At 41.8% G+C, this 15,762-nt stretch overlaps 1 protein-coding gene across 2 annotated transcripts in view; it reads right to left on the bottom strand.

The window, feature by feature from the left end:
* Positions 1–448: 448 nt before the first annotated feature.
* LOC133643429 (acidic mammalian chitinase-like) overlaps positions 449–15,762 on the bottom strand; it is a 35,871-nt gene continuing 20,557 nt past the window's right edge. For both annotated transcript variants that reach the window (XM_062037999.1, XM_062037998.1), the window contains exons 2-13: positions 11,295–11,374; positions 11,134–11,188; positions 11,031–11,057; positions 8,654–8,858; positions 8,494–8,550; positions 6,534–6,699; positions 5,498–5,622; positions 1,445–1,568; positions 1,199–1,381; positions 1,009–1,125; positions 799–931; positions 449–710 (exon numbers count right to left, since the gene is read on the bottom strand). In XM_062037999.1, the coding sequence (XP_061893983.1) occupies positions 460–710; positions 799–931; positions 1,009–1,125; positions 1,199–1,381; positions 1,445–1,568; positions 5,498–5,622; positions 6,534–6,699; positions 8,494–8,550; positions 8,654–8,858; positions 11,031–11,057; positions 11,134–11,158 (1,413 nt within the window). In that variant the 5' untranslated portion in view covers positions 11,159–11,188; positions 11,295–11,374 and the 3' untranslated portion in view covers positions 449–459. The remainder of the gene's footprint in view (positions 711–798; positions 932–1,008; positions 1,126–1,198; positions 1,382–1,444; positions 1,569–5,497; positions 5,623–6,533; positions 6,700–8,493; positions 8,551–8,653; positions 8,859–11,030; positions 11,058–11,133; positions 11,189–11,294; positions 11,375–15,762) is intronic.

The following is a 15,762-nucleotide window of genomic DNA, read 5'->3' as shown; positions in this document are numbered from 1 at the left end:
CAATCCTGGGGTCTATATGACCCCTGAGGAACGATGGCGTGGTCAAAATGTGTACAGAGAAATGAGAAACAATCATGCAGTTGATTTTATATTTTTCTGTGTCTCCCTGATGGATTAGGAAAAGTCATGAAATATTAGGAAGAAAAACTAATGACAACCATCTTTTTAGAGACTCTCCTATTGTCCTTGGGGTCACATTGACCCCACATATGCGGTCCTCTCCAAGGTTTCTCATAGTCATTCACATTGACGTCCCACTGGGGTGAGTTTTCCTTGCCCGTATGTGGGCTCTGTACCGAGGATGTCGTTGTGGCTTGTACAGCCCTTTGAGACACTTGTGATTTAGGGCTATATAAATAAACATTGATTGATTGATTGATTGAAATGATACACAGTGGATGCATGATGATATCAGTCTGTTTAATACAGGATGTTACTTTAAGTTTGTCCAATTATCGCTCATGGCCACACGCAGCACTTGCAGCCGTCATCGTAGACAGATCCAGATCCACACTGCCTCACGTGAGTGATGCCACCTGCACACATGTAGAAGCTGGCCCTGTCGTCTGGGTGGGGGTACAGGCCGTCGGGTTTGCCGTTGCAGAACCCGGATCCCGGGGCATGGGTGGTCACTGTGGTGGTCGTGGTGGGACGGGCGGTGGTGCTAGCGCCGGGCTTGGGGGTCGTGGTCGGAGGAAGTGGGGGCAGCTCTGAATGGCAGTTCAAGAAGTAATACACGTTAAGGTACAGTCTGCAAGTAGGACACATTTCACTTCCCTCACAGTTGGAAAAACGTACCAATATTGAGAAGTTTGCGAAGGTGAGACAGAAGAGGGTGTTTGCCCTCGCCACAGAATCGTCCAGCAAAGTCATCCAAGTCAAGGGCCCACACAAAAGCACCGCCAAACCTTTGCTCCTTCAGGTAACGGACCTGGTGGGAACAGAAGGACATTTTTAATGAAGGTATCCCGACAGCAGGCCTGGGGTGCACACTTGACGCCAACGTACTTTGGTCTCATAGCTTTCCTTGGTGTCAAATCCCACCCACTCGCTGTTTTTAGTGGCATAGGGCACCTTCTGGTCGTCGATCCACTGAAGTTGAGTGCCTTTCAGAAAGCCGCAGATCTAAACCACACACCACAATGTTAGCGGTTTAAATACCAAAATACTTCCCATCACACGTTTACATCTACAATACCTCATAGTAGGCCCAGAACCCAGCTTCTCGTGTGAATGGACCAGCAGCTGCAGGTCCACTAGCTGGAGCTCCAACACCAGTGTCTGCTGATGTCAGACGGAAGGTACGACCATAGGTGGCAAAACCCATCCTCAGCTTCTCCACCGGCGTGCCATTGTCTCTCCAGTACTTCATAGCGTAGTCCTGAAGAGGGATTTACAGTGTTTTAAAAACATTTTGAAAACGGGTTGTGTTCCTCCTACTTACGGTGTTGAAGTAAATGAGGTCCCCAAAGTCCTGGGAACCACGGAACAGAGGACTGTTATGTCCTGTGAAGCGCTCCCAAGTTCCGTGGAAGTCGTAGGTCATGACATTGATAAAGTCCAGTTCCCTATCATCAATGAAAAACAATGACTTCATGTACCGGTATATAAAAACTGTATACAGGATATAGTAGGGCTGTCCCCATCAAGTTTTTGGCCTCTGATCCCTATCCAATTTCAACCCTCTATCCCGGTGGTCAGCAACCCGTGGCTCTTTAGTGCCACCTGAGTGGCTCCCTGGAGCATTTTTAAAAAAGGGTTGAAAATGGAAAAAGATTGGGGAAAAATATTTTTTTTGTTTTGGTATGTTTTTTGTTTGAGGACAAACATGACACAAACCTTCCCAATTGTTAGAAAGCCCACTGTTTAATATGTTTGTGTGTATGCTTCACTGATGAGACTATTTGGTGAACATAGTTTTGTCCTACTAATTTCGGCGGTTCTTGAACTAACCATAGTGTGGACTGTGACGCAACAGTTTGTTTACATGTAAACTCTTCCACTCCTTCTTTGACTCATTTTGCCCACCAAACGTTTTATACTGTACTGTGCGTGAATGCACAAAGGTGCGCTTTGTTGATGTTATTGACTTGTTGGAGTGCTAATCAGGCATATTTGGTCAGTGCATGACTGCAAGCTACATACTTGCCAACCCTCCCGTTTTTAGCGGGAGAATCCCGATATTCAGCGCCTCTCCCGACAACCTCCCGACAGAGATTTTCTCCCGACAAACTCCCGGTATTCAGCCGGAGCTGGAGGCCACACCCCCCCAAAAAAAAGTCTGCCGCAGCTGCGATTGGACCTGACCAGCCTCCGGGTACAAGTACTGGAGTACCAATTGCTTGCCAGGGAAGATCTTCCCCAGGAAGCAAGGATTGACCGGTTTTAGTTTAGTCTTTATTTGAAGGGACAATATACAGAAACATTAAGCTCAAAGACAGATATGTTCTGTACCAGATTATAGCTAAATAACTAATTTCCATCTGCAGTCCCTGGCTACCTAAATTAAAGGGATACAAAAATCATGCAATAAAATTATAACAATAAAATCATACACAAGTATTAAGAAAAAAGTCATAAAATGCCCTTTCATGGACACATACTTAATATACAATACAACCACACCTCATTTACATCATCACACAAAGACAATACATGCTTTTGTTCACATCTGTCATCATTTGTAAAAACAACCATGATTTTAACAGACACACCTCACAATTTACAATAAAAAATGCTCTCATGGATAAATATAATACACATTAGGTTGATGTGTCAAACATAATGCCCATCTTAGTGACCGTGTGAGCAGCTTTGATTGCTCCAAAGCCACTTTTTAACTTCAATTGTGAATGAAGAGTAATCTGTTAGACTTTTCAAGTTTGTTGTGAGGTCGTTCCATTCCTTTATGGCTTTATATGAAAAGGCTGATTGTGCAAAAGAGGTTTTACATCTGGGTACGCTACACTGCCCCCTGGTGGAGGCTCGTGTGTTTCTAGTTGTCACAGCAGATGTAAACTGGACAAAGTTTTGGGCCATGCTAGGGAGAGATGGAAGATTCCACACTCTCGTGCATTTGATGAAAGCACTTTTGTGCGTGCCACACAGCAATGCATCATCAGAGAGGGTGTTCAGCATGGTTAGAAAAATAGTGACAGAGAATAGAAAGAGGATGGCCAATTCAACCCTTAACAAAGCATTGCACTTTCAAGTACAACAATGAGTAGATGAGTGTTGTGTGTGTGTGTGTATATGTGTAAATAAATGAACACTAAAATTCAAGTATTTATTTTATTTATATATATAATAAAATAAATATATATATATATATAGCTAGAATTCACTGAAAGTCAAGTATTTATATATATATATATTAAATATACTCTCCTCCTAACCACGCCCCTAACCACGCCCCCCGCCCCAACTACGCCCCCCACCCCCAACCAAGTCCCCCCCCCCCCCACCTCCCGATATTGGAGGTCTCAAGGTTGGCAAGTATGGCAAGCTAATCGATGCTAACATGCTATTTAGACTTTGCTGTATGTACATATTTCATCATTATGCCTCATTTGTAGGTATATTTGAGCTCATTTAATATCCTTTACTTTTATCCTCTTTGTATATAATTTAGTTTTGCATGTCTCATGACACATTATCTGTATGTAATACTGGCTGCATTTCTGATAGTTGTTTGTTTTGTCATGTTGTCCCAGACCACAGCAAACGTTACCCAGCTTGGAAAGATTGTAATAAATCCACTAGAAGAAGACAGGCTGCCGTTTCCTTTAACTTGGACACACACATCTATACATTTGGCCATTAAAAGCCAGTAGTTCCAGGAGTTATCTCACCTTCTGAGTAGCCTCAGATTTACTAATGGTTTCTAATGTTGTAAAAATGTGTAGAATAAATATTACATTTCAACATTTCTGTCAACGAAGATTTGCTTCAGCCTGCGACACATAGTCATTTTGATAGTAGGCTATTATAGCTAATATAGACACTTACGTCATGTGTTGCCTTCATTATAAGACTTATATACGACTTTTCATTTTCTGCGGCTCCAGACAGATTTGTTTTTTGTATTTTTGGCCCAATATGGCTCTTTCAACATTTTAGGTTGACAATAGATTATAGAAGGGAAAACGTTTTATAGCAAGCAACTGAAGTAAACAATGTTTTTAAGAAGCTTATCTTTTTAAATTTAGAATCTGCTAGAATTGTCGTCAATCAGATGGTGTATTAAATTTGTGGCATTAAATGCTACATACAACTTTTTAACAAAAGTACACAATGACTAAGCAAAAACTACTATTGGCTTCTATTTAAATCATTCGAGTTCTACCCTTAAAGCCTTCCTGTGACTTACTCCTTGAGTAGAGATGGGTACTGTTTACATTTGAACCGATATGGTAGAGATTCCTGTTATTTATGTGTGTGCTAATAAATATTAATAGTTTTTGATAATAAAAACTCACTTTATGGTGTGTTGGTCATTTCAATCCTTGCTGTCTTTTGCTGCGCCCTACAAAGTGTTAATACTCCAAGTATTGTACTTTTTACGTACCAGCTGTTTGACTGTAACGTGCATCTTTGTTGTAGTTCCAATGAAGAAATTTGAAGGTGTTAAATTAAAAAGGTAAACTTACTAATGCTAATCAGTAGCATGTCATTAGCAAAGCCATACTAGCTTCAAGCTAGCACATTTGTGGAAAAGTGCAGCCTTACTTAACTTACGTTGGAGCGTTTTGTTTAGAGTCAATTTCTCTGTTGGCGATGGAAATTGCCACATTACCGAGAGGTAGTTTGGCTGAGTCAGTTCTCAGTGCTGCTGGAGTGATCGCCAAGTGCCAAAGTGCACCGGGCGTGATGTCACGCGCGACCCAGGTACCTTAACATGGCACCCTTGGAGTTTACGTGAATCGTGCCTAGTCTGCTTGGCGGGATTCGGTCGATACCAAAAATGTACCGAATCCAGTACCTATCTCTAGCCCTGAGTTTGTACACAATAGCAATAACCACCAAAATATGATTTATAATCATCAAAAACGAGACAAATATAGTTAGCTTCTTGTTTCTTCATGCTAAGCCATTCCTTTTCCTCGAGTCTTCCACGGATAATGCTACTTAGAAGAAACTTAGTTTATACTCCGCCACGGTGGTGAGGATTAATATCTTAGAAGCGGCTTCGCACTGTGGATAGACGACGTGTTCGTTGCAGCTCGCTCTCAATTTGGAGCCGGTGTTCTGGCAAGACATGGTCCCTTCAGGAATGAATGCAACTCCTGCACGTATGGAAATGTGCATCCTTCGTGAAGGAATCTTTCACGTTAGTATAATCTTTAGCATGTAAACACTGGAGCACAACTGCGGTAAGTTGAAAAAGACTACTATCGGTCATGATCTGATTCCATGATCAGGATGGGGACATCTCTAGTATATACAGTATTTATGGTACTCCCTTCTTAAGAAATAATCAATCCAAGCATGCTCTTACTTGGCAATCTCAGCAATTTCGTATCCTCCATCGATTGTCCCCTTGCCAGCAGACACTGCAGCGGTCACCATCAGTTGAGTGTTGCCCGTGGCCTTGGCCTCAGCCGCATAGGCTTGAACAAGTTCCTGTAGGAACATGGATCATATTATCCCGTATACATTTGTATATAGCATGATGAACAGATGTAAAGGGACCCCCTAGATAAATAGATAGATAAATAGTACTTTATTGATTCCTTCAGGAGAGTTCCCTCAGGAAAATTTTAATTCCAGCTGCGGTGTACACAGAGGCTATTTCATCCCTACAAGCCTGTTTCGCAGGTTTCCCTACTTACATACTGTATCCTGTATAAGATTGTGTTTCGATTTAAACTTTAACTTTAAACTGACGGTACCTTGTTTTTGTGCAATACTAAGAAATTCATATAATGATAAATAAATATAATACAGTATAGTGCTGCTAATAGTTAGCTGGCAGCTTGTATCGCGAATTGCCAGCTGGCAACTAGTACGCTAATCGTGAGCTATCTTAAATGCTAACATGAATATAACACACTGAAGGCATCAAAACTACGAATGAACATATGTGGAGTTATGTACTTAACAAAAAATGGTGAAATAACTGAAAATATGTTTTGTATTCTAGTTACTTCAAAATAGCCACCCTTTGCTCTGATTACTGCTTTGCACACTCTTGGCATTCTCTCGATGAGCTTCAAGAGGTAGTCACCTGAAAGGGTTTTCACTTCACAGGTGTCATAGTTTTGATGCCTTCAGTGACAATCTACAATGTAAATAGTCATGAAAATAAAGAAAACGCATTGAAATGAGAAAGTGTGTCCAAACTTTTGGTCTATACTGTATATAAAAAAAGTCAAATCATTCAAAACATCTTAAAAATCCCCTGCAGTAACGCTGTGGACCCCATGAGCGTGGGGACCTCCCCTGTTGAAAATCTATGGTATGTAGTACATACATATACACCTGTTAACACTACACCAGCAGTAAATTAATGATCAAGACACATCGTTGCCTACCTGACAGAGCAAAGTGAACCTGTGCTTGTCTTCTGGCGGGCTTCCGCGAGCTCCGGGGTACTCCCAGTCCAGATCCAGACCGTCGAAACCATGAGTCCTCAGGAATTTGATGGAAGACTGGATGAACTTCTGACGATTGGCCTGGTTGGATACCACAATGGAGAACCTGGACACAAGTACAACCGGTTGATCCAACGACTAACTCAAACCAGCACTAAGTCCGGATTCTGTTAAAGGTTTCTTAAAAAAATTAAATTATGATTATTTGAAAAAAAAATCTATGTTTATATATATATATATATATATATATATATATATATATATATATATATATATATATATATATATATATATATATATATATATATATATATATATATATATATATATATATATATATATATATATATATATATATACATATATACATATATATATATACACATTAGGTCAGGAAAAAACACAGAGGTTATTTCATCCCTACAACCCTGTTTCGCAGGTTTCCCTGCTCTTCGGGGGATTTTCCTGAATAATTCCCTGAAGAGCGGGGAAACCTGCGAAACAGGCTTGTAGGGATGAAATAGCCACTGTGTTTTTTCCTGACCTAACGTATATTTAGCTCTACCCCAGTATTGAGCACTGTGTAACGGATAAACCACAGAAACCTCAACACTATATATATATATATATATGTATATTTAAAGATGTTCTGTAATGTACATCAATCATTGGTACTTTAACTTGAACTTAATTGTATGTACGCAATGCAATGTACTTTCATCTTTTTGTTATTTCTTTTCAACGTATAACTAGAGAGAAATGGAAAATGTTATCCGAACTGTGAGGACAGTTAGCTGTGTTGTTTGCATTTTGTGTTGTTAGCATTGTGTGTCTGGTATTGCCACTTCACATTTTGGCTCGTCACTTAGGGTTGAGTCAGGAGGAGCTAGAAAGAAACCAGTACAGCAATCCCTAGTTTATTGCTGTTATTTGGTTCCAGGCCTGACCGTGGACCAAAACATGACTGTATCTTGAAAGGAAACTGTACATGTACTTAACAATTTAGTGAAAACAGGCCCAAATGGCTCTTTTGATGCAAAAAGTTGCAGACCCTGTTGTAGACCATGGCTAAATCAATTGCCAAATCTGGCCTGGGAATGAAACTTGGGAGTCAAACATTTGTTTTGGCAGTTATTTTTTGTAATAGTGATTTATGTCACTAAGGTGTTGCTGTAGCTTGCGACTTCTTTCGTTATATTAGTGGTGTTCCTCAAGTTTCCATTTTCGGCCCTCTCTTTTTCATCATTTGGGTTATTCAACTGATAGCCTGCGTGTTCACTTCAAAAAAAAAAATTGTGAGAGACTCACGTTTTTGCAGGAGATTCTTATAAATACTAGAGTGTCGTCATAAAGATGATCTTTGACAAGATTTTTTGTAGAAGGTCCTTAAAAGCATCAGAGCGCTCCTGTAACTCTGACAAAATTAAAGTTAAAAGTTGAAGTACCACTGATAGTAACACACACACATTTGACCCATCCCCTTGTGCCACTCCCTGGGAGGTGAGGGGAGCAGTGAGTAGCAGCGGTGGCAGCGCTCAGGGAATCGTTTCGGTGATTTAACCCCCCATTCCAACCCTTGACGCTGAGTGCCAAGCAGGGAGGTAATGGGTCCCATTTTTATAGTCTTTGGTAACACTCGGTCGGGGTTTGAACTCTCGACCTACAGATCTCAGGGCGGACACTCTAACCACAAGGCCACAGAGCAGGTAATAGACCAAAATCAAATGTCTACTGTAGAGTACGCTGGTTATCCGGAATATACAAAATTACACTGGACCTCGGTCGTTGGCCCCCAAAACTATTTAGTTGAATATCCATGCTGTAGATCTACACAATATGGAAACATGTATTGTGTTGCGACGATATGAATTAAATCGTTCATGGTTGAAATGTGACTCACTGCCGTGAACCAAAGTTCCATCCACCAACAGCCAGAAGAGTCTTCAGATGAGGGTTCCTGGAAATCAAAGCATGATCAATCATCACGATCACAGTTTAAACCCACAGTTTTATTTGCCCATCATGTGCTGTGGTTTGAGTGCCTCCGCCTGGCCACTTACTTAGTTTTCAAGCCGTTGAAGGACTGGTACAGCACGTCATCATTCCACTCATACATAACCAACTCGTTGTTAGGGTTGATGATAGAGAAGGCGTAGATCAGGGTGGTGCACAGGAAGGGGTCCACATTTTGTGGCATGTACTTCCCCTCGCCAGGTCTATACTGGGACCAGTTCGTGAAGTAGCATATCATCTGGGTGGCTGATCCTACGTCAGAGGAAGAGAAACAGTCATGACTCTGAGTTCCAGCAAATTCCATACTTGTATAAATAGCAGTATCCACCGGATTCCGTCAGTACAACTAGGTATCGATTCACTTAAAATCAAACGGTAACACATTTCAAAATCTTTGTTGCATGTGACGTCACGTCAGTTGCTGAGTCAAGCACTTGGCGGGCAAACAGGCATATTCGTAAGCGGACTGCCTGTAGGTAATGCTACAATTTTCCATGCTGACAAGGCTAGCATGCCCTGTAGTAAGCGCTCAAAAGTAAAGCTCCTCATTCCAAAAGGGTGATGCTAATTTTTGAATTGGCTAAGCCATATTCATGTCACAGATTAGCCTTAGCGGCTCTACGTGGTAATTACAACAACTCCAAATTTGGTCAAAAAAACTACAACTAAGGGCGTTACAATCAAACAGCTGGTGTATAATAAGTACAATATTTACAGTATAGACACTACGTAGGACTCAACAAAAGACTGGCACACTGCCCTAAGAAGTAACGTGGATCTATTTGTTAGTCCTAATCATTATAGCGACCTGGTTGTTAAAGTTAAGGAGCTTTGTGATTTCAAACTGTGAGTGTGTGTGTGTCAGCAGGGCGGCTGCTTAGGAGTAGAACAGTTCTGTTGTTGTTTTTTTGACTTTTGTATTATTAGTTAAGGTTGGAACCCATTATTAATAATCACATTGTTTTTTGTGGAGAAATTTGCTTCAATATACAAACCTTTCTATTCACGAACCCTGTTCAAGAACTAATTAAGTTCTGAAATCAAGGTTTCACTGTACCACTACTGCAATCGGATGTCTTGGAATTGCAGCTGCATGTAAAGTCTACTACGGGGGTCAGCAACCCGCGGCTCTAGAGCCTCTTTAACGCTGCCCTAGTGGCTCCCTGGACCTCTTTTAGAGATGTGTGAAAATGGAAAAAGATGAAGGAAAAAACATATTTTTTGTTTTAATATATTTTTTGTAGGAGAAAAAACATGACACAAACCTTCCTAAATGTTATAAATCCCACTGTTCATGTCATACATGCTTCACTGATGAGAGTATTTGGCAAGCACCGTTTTGTCCTCCTAATTTTAGCGATCCTTGAACTCATCGTAGTTTGTTTACATGTACAAATTTCTCCGATGCTGCCACAAAGAGACGTGTTTTATGCCACTCCTGCTTTGTCTCATTTTGTCCACCAATCGTTTTATGCTGTGCGTGAATGCACAAAGGTGAGTTTTATTGATTTGCTGGAGTGCTTATCAGGCATATTTGGTCAATCCATCTAGCTGTATGTACATATTGCATCAATATGCCTTGTTTGTAGGTATATTTGAGATAATTTAATTTCCTTTACTTATGTCTTCTGTGTATTTAATTTATATTTGCATGTCTCATGACATATTATCTGTATGTAACATTGGCTGCATTTCTCATAGTTGTTTGTGTGCCATGTTGTTCCAGACCACAGCAAACGTTACCCAGCTTGCAAAGATCGGAATAAATCCATTAGAAGAAGACAGCCTGCCGTTTTCTTAAACTTGGACACACACATCTATACCTTTGGCCATTCTGAGCCAGTAATTTCCAGAAGTTATCTCATCTTGTGAGAAGCCTCCATTTTACTAATGATTTCCAATGTTGCAAAAATAGGTAGAATAAAAATTAAAATACAACATTTCTGTCAACAAAGATTTGCGTCAGCCTTCGATAGTAGGCTATTATCCCTAATACAGACACTTACATCATGTGTTGCCTTCATTATAACACTCATATAATGCTTTTAATTTTTTTCAGCTCCAGACAGATAATTGTTTGTATTTTTGGTCCAATATGGCTCTTTTAACATTCTGGGTTACCGACCCATGATCTACTATATAATACCTGCAAATGAGACTCAGAAGTGTAAGAATACAAACAAACTGCACAGCATAGTTAACATTATCTCTCTGTTTAAAGTTACATCAAAAACATGAGATTGTATTATTAAACAATTAACGATTATTGACACATGAACGCACACAAAAGTAGCGAAAATTGGTATTGTGGAATACGGGGGGAGCAAGTGTCGGAATTGATATCGTATCGGTTGAAATGTCAAATGTTTCTAGTGATGAGGGCGCAAAATGAAAAGGTGTTGATTTGAAAATATAACAACTTACCCAGCTGGCATATCACCAGACACAAGCCTGATAGAAGCAGAAAAAAATATGTCAAGTACGCCACAAGTACAGTACGATACAACTTAATACAGATATGTACTACCTGCAAGTATTGTCAACCTGGTCATCTTGATCGAACGGAACCACACACCGGATAACTGTCAAAGAACCACATGATTTATGCAACAGATGAAAAGCATGTTTTGCGAGAAGAATAATCCCACTTAGAGCAACTTTTGCAAAGGAAGTCTGTGAGAAACTCACCTCGGAAATACCCAAACAACAGCAGCACGGTGGAGCCTTTTATTCAGTCCGTGGAGGGAGTTTTGCCAGCCCTTTATTAGCTTCAGGGTTGTAAAAGGTATTAATATTAAGACAAGCATTGATAAGAAGACCTTTGAAGTGCACATGGACAATCATCGACGAGACCTTTTTATGCACTTCGCAAGAGAACATGGTTGCAGATTAGGTCATTGTGTTGTTACATAATCACGGTGTTCTGTTGATCATAGTTTGATTCATTACAGTCCTCAAAGGTTGTTTCTGCTAATTTCACTTATTTTTTTAAATTTTTTTTTACAATAACTTAACAAGATTATATATTTCACACAAAAGAACAGAGGCAAGCACAAGTATGTTTTAACCTTCATGGGACAACTTTTTTGTCCTTTCAGCACATTTTTGCTGTATTTTGGCGCTCATTTTTGTAGTGTTACTCAATTATACATGTTTTTAAAATGTAAATGCAAAATTGTTACAGATGTGCAATATGCTGGTAGTTATTCAACAATACCCCAAAGCCAAACGGGACATATAAGTCCTTCATTTTTCAAAGGGCATAAAAAGTTTTCGGATAAATTTTTTTTTCAAATCTCTTAATCAAATTTGTCATGCCGTGTATGGAAATAAAACATCCTTTGAAGGCTTTTTGCACAAACAAAGTTACAAATTTAATTTAGTATCATTTAGGAACTGTCCTATATATACGTGTGTGTATATAAGTATGTGTGTATATATATATATATATATATATATACATACAGTTCCTAAATGATACTAAATGAAAATTGTGACTTTTTGTGCAAAAGGCCTTCAAAGGTTTATTTTGTCATACATGGCATGAAAAAGTTGATTTAGAGATGTGAGAAAAAAAAAAAAATCCAAAATCTTTTTATGCCCTTTGAATATATATATATATATATATATATATATATATATATATATATATATATATATATATATATATATATATATATATATATATATATACTGCGGGGCAGTGGGCAGGTCTACATGGACCTGCACGGGTAGAGAGACGTCCCCGCCCTCCACGAGTCTCCCGCTGCCTTGCGGGCAAGTTTTGGATAACCAAAGGCTAAGGGAGTCAACCCTGACATCAAATCCGGAGCCGGAGTCCCTAAGGCGGTCTGACCTTGTCTTCATAGTCATTCCGGCAACTCCTGCGATGCCGCTGGTGCCAAGATGTATCGGTTTTACCTTTCCCTTGGATCCATCAGCTGCGTGGAGAGGGGGGATCTGCTTCATGGGCAACAGCTTTTTCTCCATACCACCTTGCCCAGGCTAGCGCCCTGGAGAGGACACTCCAGCTTCGCTGCAAAGCGTCGAAACAACACGGGAAACAACAGTTACCGGTTATAAGCCATCCGCTTGATTGGCGTAGAGCTGGCGCCAGGGGTTGCTTTCGTCGGTGGGAGAGAACACCACGTCTCATTGGACAACTACCGCCCGCCTCAAGCTGGGCAGCCCCCAGCCAAATAGGTGTTGTCCCGCCACAGTCCGCCTGCCTTACTGGGTGCGTAGGGCTTAGGGTACAAGTATCCGACAAGTGGACTGCGATTGCTGCACCAGCCAAAAACAAAATAAATTTAAATTCAACAATGAAAACTTCTCCCCTCAAGCTGGGCACATGGAATGTCAGAACAATGACACCAGGACTGTCCGACGACCTCCAGGCCATCAGCGATGCTCGGAAGACCTCAGTCATCAACGATGAACTTGTGAGACTGCAGGTTGACATTGCCGCACTGCAGGAGACGCGGCTTGCCGACTCTGGAACTCTCAGAGAGAATAACTTTACGTTCTTCTGGCAAGGGAAGAGTGCCGAGGTAACCAGAGAGTATGGCGTTGGATTTGCTGTCCGGAACTCTCTACTGGGAATGATAGAACCCTGTCAACAAGGCACAGAAAGACTGCTATCACTCCGTCTCCACACCACCACTGGGCCCGTCAACCTGATCAGTGTATATGCACCAACACTCAGCGCCACCAGGGATACCAAGGACGAGTTCTACAGCCAGCTAGACTCTCTTATCGACAGGATCCCAAAAGAAGAGCATCTGATACTGCTAGGTGACTTCAACGCCAGAGTGGGCGCTGACCACGACTCTTGGCCCTCCTGTCTTGGAAAGTTTGGCGTTGGAAAGATGAATGAGAAAGGGCAACGACTCCTGGAATTGTGCTCATACCATGACCTCAGCATCACCAACTCCTTCCAGACAAAGCCCCAGCACAAAGTGTCTTGGAGACACCCTCGCTCCAAACACTGGCACCAGCTAGACCTGATCATCACCAGATGATCTGCGTTGAAGTACGTCCTCCTTACCCGCACCTTTCACAGCGCTGACTGCAATACTGATCACTCGCTGATGTACTCCAAGATGAGACTTCTGCCTAAGAAGATCCATCGCTCCAGGCCCCAGGGCAAACCCCGCATAGATGTGAGCAAGACCGCACATCCTGACAAGGTAGCGGAATTCACCCAATCTCTCTCCGAGGTGCTTGACTCAGATCCTCCTGGTGGCTCAGCCACAGAGAGATGGGACCGCATTAGAGAGTCAGTACACAGCACTGCCATGATGGTCTTTGGAAAGAAGCAGACAAAGAACAACGACTGGTTTGAGGCCAACTCCTCTATACTCACTCCAGCCGTAGAAGAACGCCGCAGAGCTCACCTGGAATACAAGCGATCCCCCAGCCAGAGGACCCTGCAGGTGTACAGATCTGCCAAGAGCAAAGTACAGAGACTAGCAAGGCAATGTGCTAACGAATACTGGCTCCAGCTCTGCCAGAGCATCCAGTTAGCGGCTGATACTGGAAAGGCATCAAGAAAGCCATGGGCCCCATCAAGAAGGTTACAGCACCACTGAAGTCTGCCACGGGCGAGACCATCCAGGACAAAGGCAAGCAGATAGAGAGATGGGTGGAACACTATTCCGAGCTGTACTCCAGACAGAATCAAGTCACATCCGATGCCCTTGCAGTCATTGAAAGCCTCCCTCTCATGGCTGAACTGGACGAGAAACCCACTGTGGCTGAACTGAAGAAGGCCATTGAGAGCCTGTCCTCAGGGAAAGCGCCTGGGAAGGATGGCACACCACCAGAAGTCATCAAGTGCGGCGACAGCACACTGAGGGAACATCTTTACGACCTCCTCTGTCAGTGCTGGGAGGAAGGAGCAGTACCTCAGGACATGAGAGACGCCAACATCGTTACCCTGTACAAGAACAAGGGTGATAGAAGCGATTGTAACAACTACAGAGGAATATCTCTCCTAAGCATCGTAGGCAAAGTCTTTGCACGCGTCCTCCTGAACAGACTGCAGAAGCTTGCTGATAGAGTATACCCAGAGTCACAGTGCGGGTTCCGCTCGGAAAGATCAACCATTGACATGGTCTTCACCATCAGGCAACTGCAAGAAAAGTGCAGAGAGCAGCACAAGCCCCTCTTTCTGGCCTTCATAGATCTGACCAAAGCGTTTGACCTTGTCAGCAGGGATGGGCTCTTCACAGTCTAAGCGAAGATTGGCTGCCCACCGAGACTCCTGAGCACGATCAAGTCGTTCCATGACGGCATGAAAGGCACAGTTCAATATGACGGCTCGACGTCAGATGCTTTCGACATCCGCAGTGGCGTCAAGCAGGACTGTGTCCTCGCTCCCACTCTCTTCGGCATCTTCTTTGCCGTTCGACCGAGGGTGTTTACCTCCACACTCGGTCAGACGGCCGACTGTTCAACCTGGCTCGCCTAAAAGCAAAGAGCAAGGTCCGGAAGGTAACCATCAGAGACATGCTGTTTGCAGATGACGCTGCTCTGGCCACCCACACAGAAGAAGAGCTACAGAGCCTGATGGACTGCTTTGCAAAGGCATGCGAAGAGTTCAGCCTGACTATTAGTCTGAAGAAGACAAATGTGATGGCCCAAGATGCTGAACCACCCTGTATCACCATCAACGACTATGAACTATGGGCTGGTACCCCCATGCTGGGTTAATGGTTCCAGCAGATACCAGGAACAACATATGACATCTCTGTCCAGAAGAGCACAATACTGGGAACAGATAAGATCCTGTGCAGAACCCTTAGGCTCCCAGGTCTCTGGTAGAGAATCCGAGCTTGAAGGAGATACCACCTGAGCGGTGGCGAGGCAACAGTTTCATATACAGGTATATATATATATATATATATATATATATATATATATATATATATATATATATATATATATATATATATATATATATAGATAGATAGATAGTACTTTATTATATATATATATATATATATATATATATATATATATATATATATATATATATATATATATATATATATATATATATATATATATATATATATATATATATATATATATATATACATACGGAAGTCGGCTGCAAAGGTTTTGTGGGCCGGACAACCATCAGGCTGCTTAA

This window comes from Entelurus aequoreus, linkage group LG26 (genome assembly GCF_033978785.1).
Source record: "Entelurus aequoreus isolate RoL-2023_Sb linkage group LG26, RoL_Eaeq_v1.1, whole genome shotgun sequence".
Classification (NCBI taxonomy): domain Eukaryota; kingdom Metazoa; phylum Chordata; class Actinopteri; order Syngnathiformes; family Syngnathidae; genus Entelurus; species Entelurus aequoreus.
The sequence above is the reverse complement of the archived record's forward strand: the minus strand, read 5'-3'. Positions and strand labels throughout refer to the sequence as shown.